The sequence below is a fragment of the Dendrobates tinctorius genome, unplaced genomic scaffold (assembly GCF_039654945.1).
Source record: "Dendrobates tinctorius isolate UK_male_01 unplaced genomic scaffold, ASM3965494v1 ptg000024l, whole genome shotgun sequence".
Classification (NCBI taxonomy): domain Eukaryota; kingdom Metazoa; phylum Chordata; class Amphibia; order Anura; family Dendrobatidae; genus Dendrobates; species Dendrobates tinctorius.
Window position 1 is genome coordinate 12,047,376 of NW_027361692.1, and position 17,599 is coordinate 12,064,974.

Below are 17,599 nucleotides of genomic sequence, written 5' to 3' on the forward strand. Positions count from 1 at the left end.
GAAAGGAGCGGTCCTGGCCAGATAGAGCCTTATCGCCCTGACCAGGTCTAGCTTATTCAAAGAACGCTCCAGAGGATGGGTTGGAGCGGGACAAAATGACAGAAGGATTATATCCTTGTTCAGGTGGAAGGCCGCTACCACCTTGGGAAGAAAGTTAGGAGGAAGCCGCAAAACAACTTTGTCCTGGTGCATAATTAGGAATGGAGGACGACAGGACAATGCCGCTAATTCTGAAACCCGCCTAATAGAGGTGATGGCTACGAGAAATACCACCTTCCAGGACAACAAAGACATGGGAGCTTCCTGTAGGGGTTCAAAGGGTGAACCTGTCAAGGCTTCCAAGGCCAAGTTAAGATCCCATGGAGCCACAGGGGATCTGTAAGGAGGGGCCGCATGTGCCACTCCTTGCAGAAAGGTCTTAACCTGTAAGCGGGAGGCAACATTTTTTGGAAAAAGAATAGAGAGAGCAGATACCTGGCCTTTCAAGGAACTTAGGGCTAGACCGCCATCTAACCCTGCCTGGAGAAAAGCTAGGACAGATGGCAGGGAACAGGGTATAGGCGTGACGTGATTAGACTCACACCAGCCAAAATAGGCCTTCCAGGCTCAATAATGGACCCTGGAAGAGGAAGGCTTCCTAGCCTGGATCATTATATTAATGACTCGGTCCGAAAAACCCGCTGCTCTCAGTATTGTGGTTTCAACGGCCATGCCGTCAAATTGAACAACCGAGAATTCGGGTGGTAAAACGGTCCCTGAGCCAGGAGATCTAGTCTATGGGGGTGCCTGTGAGAAGATTGATAATTTCTGCGAACCAGGCCCTCCTGGGCCAGTACGGGGCGATCAATATGACCGGCACCCCTTAAGCCGTGATCTTCTTTAGCAGCCTGGGCAGGAGAGGAAGGGGAGGGAACAGGTAAGGGAGTCTGAACTGTGTCCACGGAATAACCAGCGCGTCGACCCCTATTGCTAGAGGATCGCAGTATCTTGAGACAAACTGTTGGACTCTTTTGTTCTGTTGCGCTGCCAGGAGGTCCACATCTGGAGTCCCCCATAACTGGCATATCTGACGGAACACTTCCTGGTGTAAGGACCATTCCCCTGCCGTGAGCCCCTCCCGACTGAGGAAGTCGGCGGCCGTGTTGTCTGTGCCGGGAATGTAAACTGCCGAAATTGCGGTTTCTGCCCAGTTGAAGATTCTGGATACCTCGGCCAGTGCCCGGGGACTTCTGGTTCCCCCTTGGTGATTGATGTCTGCCACCGCCGTGGCGTTGTCCAGTTGAATCTGGACTGGCTGGTTGTTGAGGTATCTTTCCCAATGTAGAAGTGCTAGAAAGACCGCCCTCAGCTCTAGAATGTTGATTGATAGTGAGCATTCTTGCCTCGACCATCGTCCCTGGACAGTCAGGTGGTGGAATACTGCACCCCAGCCCAGGAGACTGGCATCTGTAGTTACTACCTGCCAGTGGACAGGGGGAAAAGGCCATCCCAGATGAACAAGGGCAAAGAGTATTGCCTCTGAAGCTGCCACCATTCTTCCCAGTTCCCAGGACTCTAATGGCAGCGCGAAAGGCTAGAAGCCGGAATTTCAACAGAGAGCGAATTCCCTGCTGGAGGGTAATCCACTTTATTTCTGGGAGAAAGACCCTTGAGCGGCAGGTGTCGATTACCATTCCTAAGAATTCTAGGCGTTGTGTTGGCGCTAAGTGGGATTTCTCCCTTTTTATGATCCAACCAAACCGGGAGAGCGTGTTTTAAAACTACCGCTAGATTTTCCTGAGCCTGAGCGAAGGAGGGCGCCTTGACGAGAATATCGTCGAGATATGGTACCAATATTATGCCTCTGACCCTTAATATAGCTACCATCACTGCCATAATCTTTGTAAAAATTCTGGGGGCTGTTGCAAGCCCAAATGGCAGGGCCACAAACTGGAAATGCTGCTTTTGGACAGCAAAACGCAGAAACCTCTTATGCCCCTGAAAAATGGAGACGTGTAGGTAGGCATCCCAGATATCTATAGAACAAAGGAATTCCTGATCCTCCATAGACGTAATTACCGACCGAATCGATTCCATCCTGAAATGGCGTAAGCAGACCCATCTGTTTAGCCTTTGGAGGTCTAGTATGGGACGAACTGAGCCATCCTTTTTTCGTATCACAAACAGGTTTGAGTAAAAGCCGGTAAAACATTCCTGCTCGGGAACGGGGACGATTACTCCCGCGTTGAGGAGAGAGTCGACTGCCACAAAAAAACCTAGAGCCATAGCAGCGTCTTTTGGTGGCTGCGATAGAAAGAAGCGATCTCGCGGAAGCGCGTTGAAGTCTATCTTGCATCCTGATGGTACTGCCTACTTTACCCAGATATCCTCTACTGAATTCTGCCAGACATCTCTGAAGAGGAGAAGGCAGCCTCCTAGTCTGGGAGAGGTACTGGGAAGGGAGTTGGACTCCCTGCTGGCGTCAGGCTGAAGTGGCTCTGCCCGGCCCTGACCTGGTAGCTCTGCTGTTGGAACTGCGGGAATGCAATGACGGGGTGGCCTGAAATGATACCTTCCTCTTATCTCTCGGTGCTTGCGACCTTTGCAGGCCCTGAGCATAAGTGCCTGTCGCTGGGGTACAGCGAAAGGGCTGAGCCCTACGTTTGAAATCATATCGACGAGGTTTGGCCTGAGGGAGAAGGGAGCTTGTACCCCCCCCGTTGCATTCTTAATGATTTGATCTAACATTGACCCAAAGAGCCGGGTGCCTTGAAACGGAAGATTGGTCAGTGATTTCTTTGAGGACAAATCAGCCTGCCAAGCCTTTAGCCAGACCGGCCGCCGGACGGCTACCATGTTATTGGATGCTTGAGCTGTGCAAGACGCAGCATCCAGGGCTGCTGATACCATATACCTCCCGGCATGAGAGATTTGATCTGCGAACTCCGCCAGTTCCGCTGGTGGTGCCCCGGCCAATATGTCCTGTCTACGCTGTTTGGCCCATTCTGTAACAGACTTAGCTACCCAGGGTGAGGCGAAGGCTGGACACAATGTAGCGGCTGCTGCCTCAAAGGCAGATTTTGCCAGGGATTCTATCCTCCTATCATTGGGATCTTTTAGGGCTGCCCCACTGGCGAGTGAGAGAACTGTATTGGTAGCGAGTCTGGACACTGGTGGGTCCACCGAAGGGGAGGCGGTCCAGTTGGCAGTGAGATCTGGAGGGAAGGGATATAGAATCCCAAAACTTATGAGCTCATTTTCTCCTTCACCTTTAATGTCCGATGAACTCCCTCTGCTGGTGAAAGGAGGTAGTGAAATTGATTTGGATGGGAAAAACCTGTCATCTGAACAGGTGGAGTGTGATTGGACATCCGGAATCTCTGAGTGGATATAAGGCCGCCGCCGCCCTGCTGGGTTGCTGGTGATCCGCTCTGCTCTGAGCTCTGGCCTCCAGTTTAGTCCTGTCTACTAAAGCTAAGTTTTTGCTCTGCTATTGTTCCATGAGATTTTGTCTGTTTACTTAGTGTTTGTGTTCAGCCAGCCCTGGTTGGGACTGGCTGAACTCCATTTTTGTCTCTGATCAGTTGATCTCTTTGCTCTGTTTTCAGAATATACCTGAGTGCTGATATAGTGATTTTGAAGTCTAGTGACTTCAGGGCCTTTTCTATCAGACGTGTTGGACATTATTTTTGGCAAGGTTTTTGCGTGATTGCAGACAGTTGCTTTTCTTTCCTGTCCTATCTAGTTAGTGAGGGCCCCATCGTTTGCTCAGCCAGTCTTTCTGTCTGTGTTTGTGTTTTCATCTGTTTTCACCGTCAATACATGTTGGGGGCTGTCTATTGCTTTGGGGTATGCTCTGGGGCAGTTTAGATTTCCCCATTCTTTCTTTAGGTTTATTTAGTTCTCCGGCTGTGATCGAGGTGTCTAGGACCACCGTAGGAACACCTTACGGCTACTGTTAGTTGTTGTGAATAGGATCAGGGGTCTGCAATCCGCTAGCTACCAACCTCTCCGGTTTTCTGGACTTAGCTTGTATTTTTGTTTTTTCCTCCTCCGGTGACTCATTCATAACACAAAACGATTTCCTTTCTGAAACCGCCTGGTTGGGTTTTCCCTCTTCCTGGTCAACACTTCCTCAAAATCCTTGTGGGAGGCGAAGACCCTAGAGGGGGACTTGACGCTTAAATGAAAAAACCTGATCATTAGGTTTTGATGTGGTGTCCCCAATGTTAAAAGTCTCATTGACTGCGGCAATGAGGCCCTGAACCATATCCTTGACCTGGGACTGTTCTGGTCCGTACTCAGAACCCTCCTCTGAGTGTGTCTTTGATAATGCCTCGCCTGATTCCGGGGATGAGGACCGGGAGGAAGCAGATGGCCAGATGAATTCTGGAGGTGAAATGGAGTGAGAAGGGGACCTGGGTTGGTGGTCCTGTCTAAACCTTTTACGGCCTCTAGAAGGCCCAAAAGGAGGCTCCTTTGGTGCTCCCGTGTCCACTGGAGTCTGAAGTGGCAATCTGTTAAGCACCATTACCAAGGTCTGTGATACCTTGGTAAGGTCGGCCACGGACTTAGATAAGGAAGAGGCCCATCCTGGACACTCGCTGTCTCCCGTGGTGATGGATGGCCCATGGGCGGCAGGCAAGGTGGCTTCCTCCTGCTCCAGGGGTAATGTGGGAGCTCTGACAGGCAAAGCAGGGGGGCTGCACCTGCTCTCTAGCATAGGTGACACCGTAGGTCTGCTGCAATCTGAGCAGAGTGGCAAGGACTGACATGAAGGAAGCCTGACATTGCATTTGGTACATACAAAATATTTGACCAAGGTCACTGAAGCAGATGAGGAGGAGGAGCGGGACTGCTCTCCCTTGGGCATACTGACAAGTCTTACCTGATGCCGACCGTCGGGGGTAGAGAGCGGAGTGAGGGAGCAACCTGTAGTGCAGTACTCACATACCCACGACCTGTGTCCCCGCCGCAGCTGCCGCCCGAATTCTGATGAGAGAGAGAGAGAGAGAGAGAGAGAGAGAGAAAGAGAGCGAGAGCGAGTGAGATAAACAGCCCTGCCGCTGCCTAGAAGCCTTATGAAACACCTGCCCGAAAGTGGTGGGCGGGGCCCTACTCTGGCCTCCTGGAGCACCAAGATGGCGCTGGTACACGAAGACGAAGCCGGGGGCGGTGCCTGCCGGGAGCCGGAATCTGGCGTCGGCAGTGCTGCAACGCGTGCTTGAAAGTAAGTGTTGGCTCTTAAACTAAGTATAGAGCCATCGGCTGCAAGCCCGAGTGCTGATTACAGCGGTCACATTCAGCCATAGCGGCTGGTGAGCAGATCATACAACGCTTCAGCCTCTTACCTCCATTTCCCCCCGTAAAGGGGCGGTTTACCTGCATGAAAAGATTGCTGTCCCAAACCTTTTCTGCAGGGCGTCTCTCTCGATCATCAGGCTCTGGTGGGCGAGTGATGGGAGACGAAGGTCAGGACCAGGAACTGCCACCTGAACACGAGTACTGTATTAGGGGATAGGGTCCTGACCGTGGGATTCAAGAGGATACGGGGTGGCAGTACACGCCATACTCATAATCCTGGTGTGGGAATACAGATGTAGCATATCTACTCTGTATCCCTCCATGGTTACCTGAAAATGAACAACGCACATTGAGGTAGGCATGGGTCTGCGAGAGACCTCTGTCCACCTCCTGCTGACACTAAGCAAAAACTGATTGTCCTACAGCCGGTCGGAGTTGTGTATACGGCGGAGGAAACTTTTTCATGCATAGTGTCAACCTCCTAGTGACAGCAACACACACCCACGGTTCCTGTGTCCCCCAATGAGATGAAAGAAAAAGTGTTTGCCCCCTTCACGAGTTCCTATTCTTTCGCAAGTTTGTCACACTTAAATGTTTCAGATCACCAAACAAATTTAAATATTAGACAAAGATAACAATTTAAAACAAAACGCAGTCTTTCAATGAAGGTCTTTATTACAGAACCCTGTATGAAAAAGTGATTCCCCAACCTTAAAACATAAATTAACTGTGGTATATCACATGTTTGGGGAGCAAAGTTCAAATTACCTAGCCACACCTAGGCCTGATTACTTACAGTAAACAAACAATCAAACTAACAATCACAGACTGATACAGAGGGGAGATGACCCTGCCCTTGCAGGTTTTCATTCTACAGGATGGTGGGAAAAGAGACAGTAGGTTGGGGGGTTGTAGCAGCTCTGGTGTTGGTGAGGCGGTAGCTCCAGTAGCGGCGAGGAGACAGTGGGGTCATTGCACGCTGTAAGCTTTCCTGAAGAGGTGGGTTTTGATGTTCCGTCTGAAGGATCTGAATGTGGGCGATAGCCGGACGTGTTGGGGAAAAAAAATTCCAGAGGATGGGGGATATTCGAGAGAAGTCTTGGAGGTGGTTGGGTGAGAAGCGAATAAGTGTGGAGGAGAAAAGGTCTTGGGAGGACCGGAGATTACGTGAGGGAAGATATCGGGAGATTAGTTCAGATGTACATGGAGGAGACAGGTTATAGATGGCCTTGTAGGTAAGTATTAGTAATTTGCAGAACACAAGCCGCGGAGACACCATCACATGTTTCTCAACGCAAGCAATGACTAGCCAGGTCTTTCCCCGGGAAGGAACAACCACGGGAAGGGCAGTCTCCAATGAAGGAGACCACCTATGCCAAAACATGGTATCCATCCACATCTGTGGAGACTGCCCTTCCCGTGGTTGTTCCTTCCCGGGGAAAGACCTGGCTAGTCATTGCTTGCGTTGAGAAACATGTGATGGTGTCTCCGCAGCTTGTGTTTTGCATATTTTTATATATTTCTCATAAGGGATGGGGGCTTTGCTCTAGAATCACTGCGTTGAGAAACATGTGATGGTCTCTCCGCAGTGTTGGATGTTGATCTCCATGAGTTCATTCATCCTCATTTTTCACAGTATTAGTAATTTGAACTGGATGTAATGAGGGAATGGGAGCCAGTGAAGAGATTTGCAGAGGGGAGAAGCAGAGGAGTAGCGAGGACAGAGATTAAATATTCGGGCAGCAGGGTTAAAGGATGGACAGGAGAGGTGCGACAGTGTTAGCAGGGAGGCTACAGAAAAGGATGTTGCAATAGTCAAGGCGGGAGATGAGGGCATGCACAAGCATTTTAGTAGACTGAGGGTTGAGGAAAGGACGGATTCTGGAAATATTTTTGAGCTGGAAGCGACAGGAGGTGGAAAGAGCTTGGATGTGCGGTTTGAAGGACAGGGCAGAGTTAATGTTTACTCCGAGGCAGCGAACTTCCTGTACGGGGGAAAGCATGATGTTGTTAATTGTGATAGATAGGTCAGGTAAGGAAGATCTGTGAGATGGAGGAAAAAAAATGATGAGTTCAGATTTGTCCACATTGAGTTTGAGAAAGCGAGAGGTGAAGGAGGATATGGCTGATAGACACTCTGGGATTCTGGAGAGCAGAGAGGTGATGTCTGGGCCAGAGAGGTACATCTGATTGTCATCAGCATGAAGGTGGTACTGGAATCCATGTGACTTTGAGTTTTCCCAGGCCAAGTGTATCGTGTGAGAAGGGGAGAGGTCTTAGAACAGAGCCTTGGGGGACTCCACCAGAGAGAAGGTGGGATGAGGAGGTAGTGTGGGAGATGCTGAATGTGCGGTTGGAAAGGTATGAGGAGATCCAGGATAGGGCGAGGTCTTTGATGCCAAAGGAGGAGACGATCTATATAGTAGGAGGCAGTGGTCAACTGTGTCAAAAGCAAAGGACAGGTCTAGAAGGAGGAATATAGAGTATTGTCCATTAGCTTTGGGTGTAAATAGATCGTTCGTTAGTAATTTTGGTCAAGGCTGGCTTAGTGGAGTGATGAGGGCGGAAACCAGATTGTGGATTCTCAAAGAGCAAGTTAGATGAGAGGTGGGAGGAAAGTTCAGCGTGGACATGCTGAATGGGAGCAGCGATATTGGGCGATAGCTTGATATAGCGGTTGGGTCAAGGGTTGGCTTTTTAAGAATATGCGCATTTGTGGCATGTTTGAAAGCAGAAGGGAAGATACCAGAAGTTAGTGCTAGGTTGAAGAAGAGGGTTAGGGATGGGATAAGAGTGATAGTGAGGTTGGACAGGAGGTGGGATGAGATGGGGTCGAGTACACAGGTGGTGAGGTGCGATTTGGAGAGGAGACAATTAAGCTTCCCTTCAGTGATGTTGGAGAGGGAGTTTACAGGTTTTGGCATTTGTCTGGTATACAAAGGGGTTGTGGTGGTTGATCAATCAAGACTTGCCTTGTTTGGTTGATCTTATTTTTGAAGTGTGTGTCAGAGTCCTCAGCAGATATGAGGGAGGTTGGAGGGGGCAGTGGTGGGCGAAGGAGGGAGTTATAAGTTTTGAATAACTATTTGGGGTTGTAGGATAGGGAAGAAATGAGGGCTGTGAAGTAGGCCTGTTTAGCAGAGGTGAGGGCAGATTTCAAAGCAAGTGTTGCTTATTTGAATGCAGTGAAGTAGTCTTGCAAATCTGTTTTCTTCCAACCTTGCTTTGCATCCCTGGACACTTGCCAGAGCTTATTAGTGGTGTTATTGTGCCAGTGTTGTCTGTTGATACGTTGCAATCTGCCATGAACGAGAGGGGCGACTGCGTTAATAGCTGATGTGAGAGTGGCATTGTAGAAAGCAGTGGCACTGTGTTGTGAAGTGAGGATATGGATGCCAGTGGTAGAATAGAATCAGAGCGTGTGGGTGTCTAGGTGTGCGAGGGTTCTGTGGGGGTGCGCATGTTGCTGGACATGGGTGACAGGTGAGGTGGACAGGGCTGAGAAAGTGAGTAGATGGTGGTCAGATAGAGGGAGAGGGGAGGTGGTGAATTTAGATTTAGCAAAGACGGGTGAAGACAAGTCTAATGTATGTCAGTCTGTGTGGGTGGCTGAGGAGGACCACTGAGCAAGTCCAAAAGATGAAGTAAGGGACAGGAGTTTGGAGGCTGTTGACTGAAGGGTATCAGTGGGGATGTTGAAGTCACCCATGATGATAGTGGGGACGTCAGTGTAAAGAAAGTGAAGAAGCCAGGTAAAGAATTGGTCAATAAAGGCAGTGGCCCGGCCCGGAGGTCGGTATATGACAGTCACTTGGAGGTTGGAGGGAGAGTAGATGAGGACAGAGTATATGCAATCCCCTTCTCATGTGCAGCACCATGGAATCAATGGTGCTATATAAATAATATTATCTAATATATAAAGCTCAAAGTGTGTGTGTGTGTGTGTGTGTGTGTGTGTGTGTGTGTGTGTGTGTGTGTGTGTCCGGGATAGACATCCGCACCGTCGCAGCTACAGCCACAAAATTTGGCACAGTCACACGTGTGGACCCCGAGAGCATCCTAAGCTATGTTGTGAGGTGAAATTTTAACCCCGCGCGTTCCAATTCACCAAACAATTTTGCCCCTATCTACATACTGGGGAAAAAGTGTGTGCGCGTCAAGCCCCGCCCCTCATTATGATGTCATAATGCTCCTATCTACATACTGGGGAAACAGTGTGTGTGTGTCAAGCCCCACCCCTCATTATGATGTCACAATGGTTGCCATGGCGACGCTGATGTCATCAAGCCCCGACGCTCATTATGATGTCATAATGGTTGACTATGGGATGGAGGATGTGTGATGGGTATATGGGCACTGGACTGTGGGATGGAGGATATGTATGACGGGTATATGAGCACGGGCCTATGGGATGGTGGATATGTATGATGGGTATATGGGCACGGGACTATGGGATGGAGGATAATTATAATTTGCTATAACTAACCACAGTTAGTTACTATGCCCGGGCAGCGCCGGGCTCTTCAGCTAGTTTATTTATATAGCACCATTAATTCCATGGTGCTGTACATGAGAAGGGGTTACATACAAAGTTATAGATATCATTTACAGTAAACAAATTTACAATAACAGATTGGTACAAAGGGGAGAGGACCCTGTCCTTGCGGACTTAAATTCTACGGGATAATGGGGAAGAGACAAAAGGTCAGGGGTGTAGCAGCTCTGGTGGTGGTGAGGAGGCAGCCCAGGTGGTGGTGAGGTGGCAGAATGGTTATTGCAGGCTGTAAGCTTTCCTGAAGAGATGGGTTTTCAGGATACGTTTGAAGGATCCGAGGGTGGTGGATAATGAGACGTGTTGAGGCATGCAATTCAAGAGGATGAGGGATATTCGGAATAAATCTTGGAGGTGGTTGTGTGAGGAACAAATAAGTGTGGAGGAGAGTAGGAGGTCTTGAGGGGGATCGAAGATTACATGAGGGAAGATATTGGGAGATTAGTTCCGAGATATAGGGAGGGGACAGGTTGTGGATGGCTTTGTAGGTCAGTGTTAGTTTGAACTGGATTAGTTTTGGAACTGGGAGCCAGTGGAAAGATTTGCAGAGGGGAGAGACAGGGAAGTAGCGAGGACAGAGGTGGATTAGATGGGCAGCAGAGTTGAGGACAGACTGGAGTGGCGCAAGAGAGTTAGCAGGGAGGCCACAGAGGAGAGTGTTGCAGTAGTAAAGGCGGGAGATGATGAGGGCGTGTACAAGAGTTTTAGCAGATTGAGACTTGAGGAAGGGATGGATTCTGGAAATATTTTTGAGTTGGAGGTGACAGGAAGTGGCAAGAGTTTGGAAGCGTGGTTTGAAGGACTGGGCAGAGTCGAGTGTTACTCCGAGGCAGTGGATTTATGGTGCAGGAGAGGGCGTGATGCCATTTACCATTAAATAGATCAGGTAAGGAAGATACGTGAGATGGAGGAAAGATGAGGAGTTCGGTTTTGTCTACATTGAGTTTTAGGAAGCAAGAGGTGAAGGAGGTGAAGTATTTTGCTGTGTTCCGGGGCTTAGTTAACCGGCGCATGCGCAGTCCGGCTTTTCAGCTTTGCCCGCAGTTGGGTAAAGCATACTGCGCGTGCGCTAGCTATGAATGCTTAGCGCACGTGCAAAAAATGGTGTACACCTACTCCAATTCAGCAATAATCTGCAGACGGCAGGCAAGGATGGGGAGGCGGCACACATCAGGAACACCGCCCATCGGACCGGACCGACCTCGTTTTCATCGCCCGCCAAAGGGTAGGTGACAGATTCCCTTTAATGTATGTCCATCTGTGTGGGTGGCTGTGGAGGACCACGGAGCAAGTCCAAAGGATGAGGTAAGTGACAGGAGTTTGGAGGCTGCTGGCTGGTGGGTGTCAATGAGGATGTTGAAGTCTCCCATGATGATGGTGGGGATGTCAGCAGAGAGAAAGTGGAGGACCAAGGTGGAGAATTTGTTAATGAAGGCAGTGGCTGAGCCCGGTGGTCGGTATGACAGCCATTTGGAAATTAGAGGCAGGGTAGATACGGACAGAAGGGAGGGTGGGGGGTTGGATAGGGTTAAAGGAGCAGTTTTTAGAAAGGAGGAAACCCACTCCTCCACCATGTCTGTTGCCAGAGCGAGGAGTGTGGGTAGAGTGGAGGCCGCTGTAACTCAATGCAGCAGGGGAGGCTGTGTCAAAGGGTGTCATCCAGGTCTCAGTGAGGGCCAGAAAGGAAAGGTTGCGGATGGGTAAGAGATCATGTATCACGTGGAGCTTGTTGCAGACGGAGCGGTCATTCCAAGGTGCTCCAGAGAGGGAGCAGGGGGTAGAGGTCAGTGGCACAGATTTTAAGTGTGAGGGATTGCGGTAGTTACGCTTAGTGTGAGAAAGATAGGGGTGAGGATTAGTGGGATGTAGGAGGTGGGTCCAGGATTGGGGGATATGTTGTCAGCAGTGAGAAGAAGCAGAGAAAGGGAAAGCAGGTGGGTGAAGGAGAGTGACCGACTTGTATTATATTTTATTTGTAGAGGTCTGAGGTTAAGGAGCAGGTCTGCAGATGAAGCGAGGTGGGGGGGTAAGAGAGAGGGGGAGATAGTTGTTCGGTTCAAGAGTGCAGCGTAAGAAAAGAAAGGAAGGTAAAATTAGAAGACAGTGATTATTCTTACCTTTCTGGCCAATTTCTGGACTATTTCTGGTATTTTTCTGATGTAACACTTAAAAGATGTCACATTTCAAATGATGTCACATCTGACCAAGGTCAGATCTTAACTACTCCATGCAACTTATACCGTTCAAATGTCCATGAAATAAGCCACACCTGTCTCATTTAAATATGATCTGTATGACAAAGTGAAGTAGAAAGCAATTACTAAAGCTTTGGGACTCCAGCAAACCACAGAGAGAGCCATTATCCACAAATGGCAAAAACATGGACCAGCAAGTCCACCTCTGTATGGCTTAAGAAAAACAAAATTAAAACTTTAGTGGCCCAGTCAAAGTCCTGATCTTAATCAGACTGAGATGCTGTGGAGTGACATTAAAAAGGCAGTTCGTGTTCGGAAACCCTCCAATGTAGCTAATTTACAACAATCCTGCAAAGATGAGTGGGCCAAAATTCCTCCAGAGCGTTGTAAAAGACTCATTGCCAGTTATTGCAGACACTTGATTGCAGTTGTTGCCGCTAAGGGAGACCCAACCAGTTATTAGGTTTAGGGAGCAATCACTTTTTCAACACAGGGCCCTGTAGGTTTGGATATCTTTTTCCCTTAATAAAAAACTTCATTTAAAAACTGCATTTTGTGTTTACTTGTGTTATCTTTGTCTAATATTTAAATTTGCTTGGTGATCTGATATATTTTAAGTGTGACAAACATGCAAAAGAATAGGAAATCAGGAAGGATGCAAACACTTTCACCCAACCGTATATATTTATGTTTTATTCCTATTTTCAAAATTAGGTCTGTAGCACACAACTTTACATAAAGCTGAAACTGTGAATATCATGTATAAATCGAATGTAAATTAATCATACCATCAGGCTTAAATGGGATCTTGTTCATGTAAAATCTGAGATTGCACAAGTCATTTTGACAGCGAAGATCCTTAAAATTCTGCTGAGAAAAAAAACAGCAATGTAATAAGCTTATGAAATTTTATATACAATTATTCATAACATGTATTTGAGACACAAGAGGTTGAGTTTTCAGAAAAAGAAAAAAAATAAAACCCCACCCCATTCGCTACAGCCAAACTACCATATTCCTTACATCAATACAAGAGAATAGACTTTCAGGCAATCTGAATACACGATTATATGTTTAAAATTATTTTAAGTAACTGCACTTTTATGGATATGGCAGAACTAAAACATGTTTATTGTTATTTTATTTTAAGACTTGAAAAAGGTCTATCTTCTTTAGTTGAATTATTTAAATGACTGACTAATCGTTGCTGTTATGGGCAGATGCCTGCTATATATTACAGCCAGATTTTGATCTGTACTCGGCTCCTGAGCCTGCTCATACAAGCACAACCAGACCATGACAAACATGTAAAAGCAGGGTGTGCAAAGTGGTTAAGACTTGAAAGTGAAGCTCACATATTGAAAAGGAATCTGTCACCAGGTTTTTGTGACCCTATTTTAAAACAGCACGATGTAGAGAATGAGATCCGGATTTCAGCACTGTGTCATTTACTGGGCAGAACTCACAATTTTGATAAAAATCACTTAAGTGCTGCAGATCTACCAGTTCTCGAATTGCTGAGCTCTGTATAACCCCGCCCACACCACTGATTGGCAGCTTTCTACCTATGCACAGTGTACACAGAAAGCTGCCATTTAGTGGTGGGGTCAGGGCTGCAGACAGTTCCTCTGCTGTCAGACTTTGAATACTTTCATTTAAGGTAATTTACCCGATTTTGAATCACTATGACCTAATCTCTGTCCCTATTACTGCATTGTATACTCCCCATGTATCCCTATGGGCAATTATGCCTTCATTACTATTATATTAATGGGGTGTTGTTGTAGATTTCTACAGGCCATTGTTTGCTGATGTCTGACTTGTTTGTGGACCTAGTCTGCCCTTGTCTGTGAGGGTTTATTAAGACTCATGTATTTTGCAACCATTTTTATCTGTTTCTCCATTTAACCCCTTAACGACTGCTGATACGCCTCTTAACGGCGGTAATTAAGGGTACTTAAACCACAGCGCCGTTAATTCCCGGCGCTGTGGAGAAAGTGAATAGCGCCCCCAGTGTCGGATTTTCTCCGGGGTCTTGGCTGCCGGGGGTAGCCGAGACCCCAGAGAACATGAATCGGTCGGTTTTTACCGATCCCGCTTTTGCGATCGCCGTTATTAACCCTATAACGGCGACCGCAAAAAAAAAAGCCGCGATTTTACATTTAATTTCTCTTTCGTCTGATGTGATCGCACATCAGAGGAGAGAGAGAGAAAGAGGGACCCCGATCCCCCCCCGGTACCTCTCCGTGGTCCTCTGTCCCCTCCCGGTGGTCCTGTGTCCCCGCCGGGAATCTGCCGGCTCCGGCTGGCAGATTCCATTCATTCATTTTGATCACGATGATAAACTATCATCGTGATCAAAAATAAACAAAATAGTACATAACCCCCCCGTTTAGCACCCCGTTAGTTAGGCCAACATAACGAAATAAAGAAAATTTTTTTTTTTCAGTTTTCCATTAGGGTTAGGGCGAACTAGGATTAGGGTTAGAATTAGGATTAGGGTTGGGATTAGGGTTAGGGGTGTGTTGGGGTTAGGGTTGGAGCAAGAATTGAGGGGTTTCCACTATTTACCAACTTTGGGGGGTCTGAAAATTGGGTCTAAAAAAAAAAAAAAAAAAAAAAAAAAAAAATCACTTGTGTAAATAAAAAAGACTTTTCACGGCTCTGCGTTTATAAACTTCTGTGAAGTGCTTGGGGGTTCAAAGTGCTCACCACACATCTAGATAAGTTCCTTAATGGGTCTAGTTTCCAAAATGGGGTCACTTGTTGGGGGGGTTTCCACTGTGTAGGCCCATCGGGGCTCTGCAAATGAAACATGATGCCCGCAGCCCATTCCATCAAAGTCTCCATTCCAAAATGGCACTCCTTCCCTTCCAAGCTCTCCCATGCGCCCAAACAGTGGTTCCCCCCCACATAAGGGATATCAGCGTACTCAGGACAAATCGCACAATAACTGTGGGGGTATGATTTCTCCTGTTACCCTTGTAAAAATAAAAATTTGGGGGTGAAAAGATCATTTTTGTGGGAAAATATGGATTTCTTATTTTCACAGCCCTACGTTATAAACTTCTGTGAAGCACTTGAAGGTTCAAAGTGCTCACCACACATCTAGATAAGTTCCTGGGGGGGGTCTAGTTTCCAAAATGGGGTCACTTGTTGGAGGTTTCCACTGTTTAGACACATTAAGGGCTCTCCGAACGCAACATGGCATCCGATCTCAATTCCAGCCAATTCTGCGTTGAAAAAGTCAAACGGTGCTCCATCACTTGCGAGCTCTGCCGTGTGCTGAAAAAGTGGTTTACCCCCACATATGGGGTATCGGCGTATTCAGGAGAAATTGTACAAGAAATTTTCTGGTTGATTTTCTCTTTTAACACTTGCGAAAATTAAAAAAATTGGTTCTGAAGTAAATTTTTTGCAAAAAAAAGTTAAATGCTAATTTTTTCCTTCCACATTGCTTTAGTTCCTGTGACGCACTGAAAGGGTTAATAAACTTCTTGAATGTGGTTTTGAGCACCTTGAGGAGTCTAGTTTTTAGAATGGTGCCACTTTTGGGTATTTTCTGTCATGTACACCCCTCAAAATGACTTTAAATATGATGTGGTCCCTAAAAAAAATGGTTTTAACCCTTATAACTTCCTAACAAAAAAAAAAAAATTTGCTTCCAAAATTGTGCTGATGTAAAGTAGACATGTGGGAAATGTTATTTATTAAGAAATTTGTGTGACACAGCTCTCTGATTTAAGGGCATAAAAATTTAAAGTTTTAAAATTGCAACATTTTCGCCATATTTCCGTTTTTTTCATAAATAAACACAAGACTTATCGAAGAAATTTTACCACTACCACGAAGTACAATATGTCACGAAAAAACAATGTCAGAATCAGTGGGATCCATGGAAGCGTTCCAGAGTTATAACCTCATAAAGGGACAGTGGTCAGAATTGTAAAAATTGGCCCGGTCATTAAGCTGCAAACTGGCTCTGTCACTAAGGGGTTAAATAAAATTTTGTATTCTTTTACACTACCATCTGTGTCAATTGTTGTGTTGGTTTCCCCCCCCCCCCCCTTCATTCAGTGGTGGGAGCAAGGTCATAAAGAGTTCATGAATATGAAATACTAGCTGAAGAGCCCGGCATTGCCGGGGCATAGTAACTAACTGTGGTTAGTTATAACAGCGGCAGTTAAGGGGCCTTATTCCTCCTGCACCTCATGCCCCTTTTTACACAGCCTCCTCCTGCACCTCGCGCTCCTCCTTTATACACAGCATTTTTCTGCAGCACAGCTTTTATATACACACAGTGGCAGGCAGTATAACCGGGCAGACAGCGCTGCCCCATCCCCTCCATGCCAGCACTGCCCCATCCCCCTCTACGGCAGCAGTGGCCCTCCTCCGCTCAGGTCGTTCCTCCTATTAGGCTTGTGGGGACCCGTAGTGGGGCACGGGTGTGACTTACGCTTTCTGCAGGGGTTTGCACCTTTTCCTGCCGGCGTACATGATGTTGGTGTTCATGTTGCTGCTGTTCTCCAGTGCAGACTGACAGTGGGGGTCCGCCTGTGTGTGGAGGGTTTCTTCTTTCCTCCTTCCTGCCAGGCCAGAAGTTGGTGCACAGATCCAATCCCGAGTCCAGAAAGTTTGAGATTTATGTCCCCATCAACACACTCACGTCAGCGAGCAGCACATACCGAGTGAAACTCCGGAGAGGGGCCGACACTGCTGCCGCCCCACGCGCTGCTTTTTTCCCCCTCTCTTCCCTGCCTGAACTCTCGGCAGATGCGAGATCCTGGGCAGCTAAAAGGACCTGTGATGATGTCACGACCATGTGACCTGTCACGTGCTCGGGAGGATGAGTCAGACACAGGGCTGTGCTGGAGTAGAAGTGTCAGCAGGTGTCACAGAGCAGGGTCTTATATCACATCACTGGGGGAAGTATACATGGGATCAGAGGGTCCCTGCGGCAGAACTGTGTGTGCAATGTATGTGAGGCCAAGGTGTGTGTCACATCTGTTGTCGCGAGTCCCCGGAGCAGGGCTATGTGGAGTGGGCGTGGCTTGATACACTAAAATATAAATATCAATATATACAAAAAAAAACAAACAAAAAAAAAAACGAGCAGCACCTCCTAGTGTGAACACGTGCAAGCTGCACAATATAGACAAAAAGAATACAGCAGCACACGTGCATGAATCTAGGCCATGTGAAAACACAAAAACACATAAAACCATTCAATTTAGATAATAATCCTCAAATACTTTTTTCAAAAATTTTTTTTAAACTTACAGTAAGATGAAAATGAAGGTTCTTAGTGCACAAATTGGCCAATACATGCAAGTCCATCAACCACGGCAAGGTGACCTCCCCTGATGGGTCCCTGCTCTACAGTACATAAGCCACTTCTGGGCCACCAGCCTACAATTTTGGACAAATATATATATCATGGCAGTAGGTTTTCTAGTCCTCTGGTGATCATCTCCTGAAGATAAACAGTGTTTTTATAAAAATGTTAAAATGACAGCAAGCAGCCCAGTAAGTGACACATCACTTAAATGGAATTAAACTATAAAAATCA

General features: G+C 47.2%; 1 protein-coding gene across 4 annotated transcripts in view; it reads right to left on the reverse strand.

Moving 5' to 3' along the window:
• Positions 1 to 17,599, reverse strand: part of OGFRL1 (opioid growth factor receptor like 1) — a 122,814-nt gene that overhangs the window by 64,363 nt on the left and 40,852 nt on the right. For 3 of the 4 annotated variants that reach the window (XR_012231035.1, XM_073569368.1, XM_073569370.1), the window contains exon 3: positions 12,819 to 12,900. Coding sequence is in view for 3 of the 4 variants with exons in the window: in XM_073569368.1 (XP_073425469.1) it covers positions 12,819 to 12,900 (82 nt within the window). In the remaining variant the exon portion in view is untranslated. The remainder of the gene's footprint in view (positions 1 to 12,818; positions 12,901 to 17,599) is intronic. The other variant, XM_073569369.1, reaches the window with a different exon arrangement.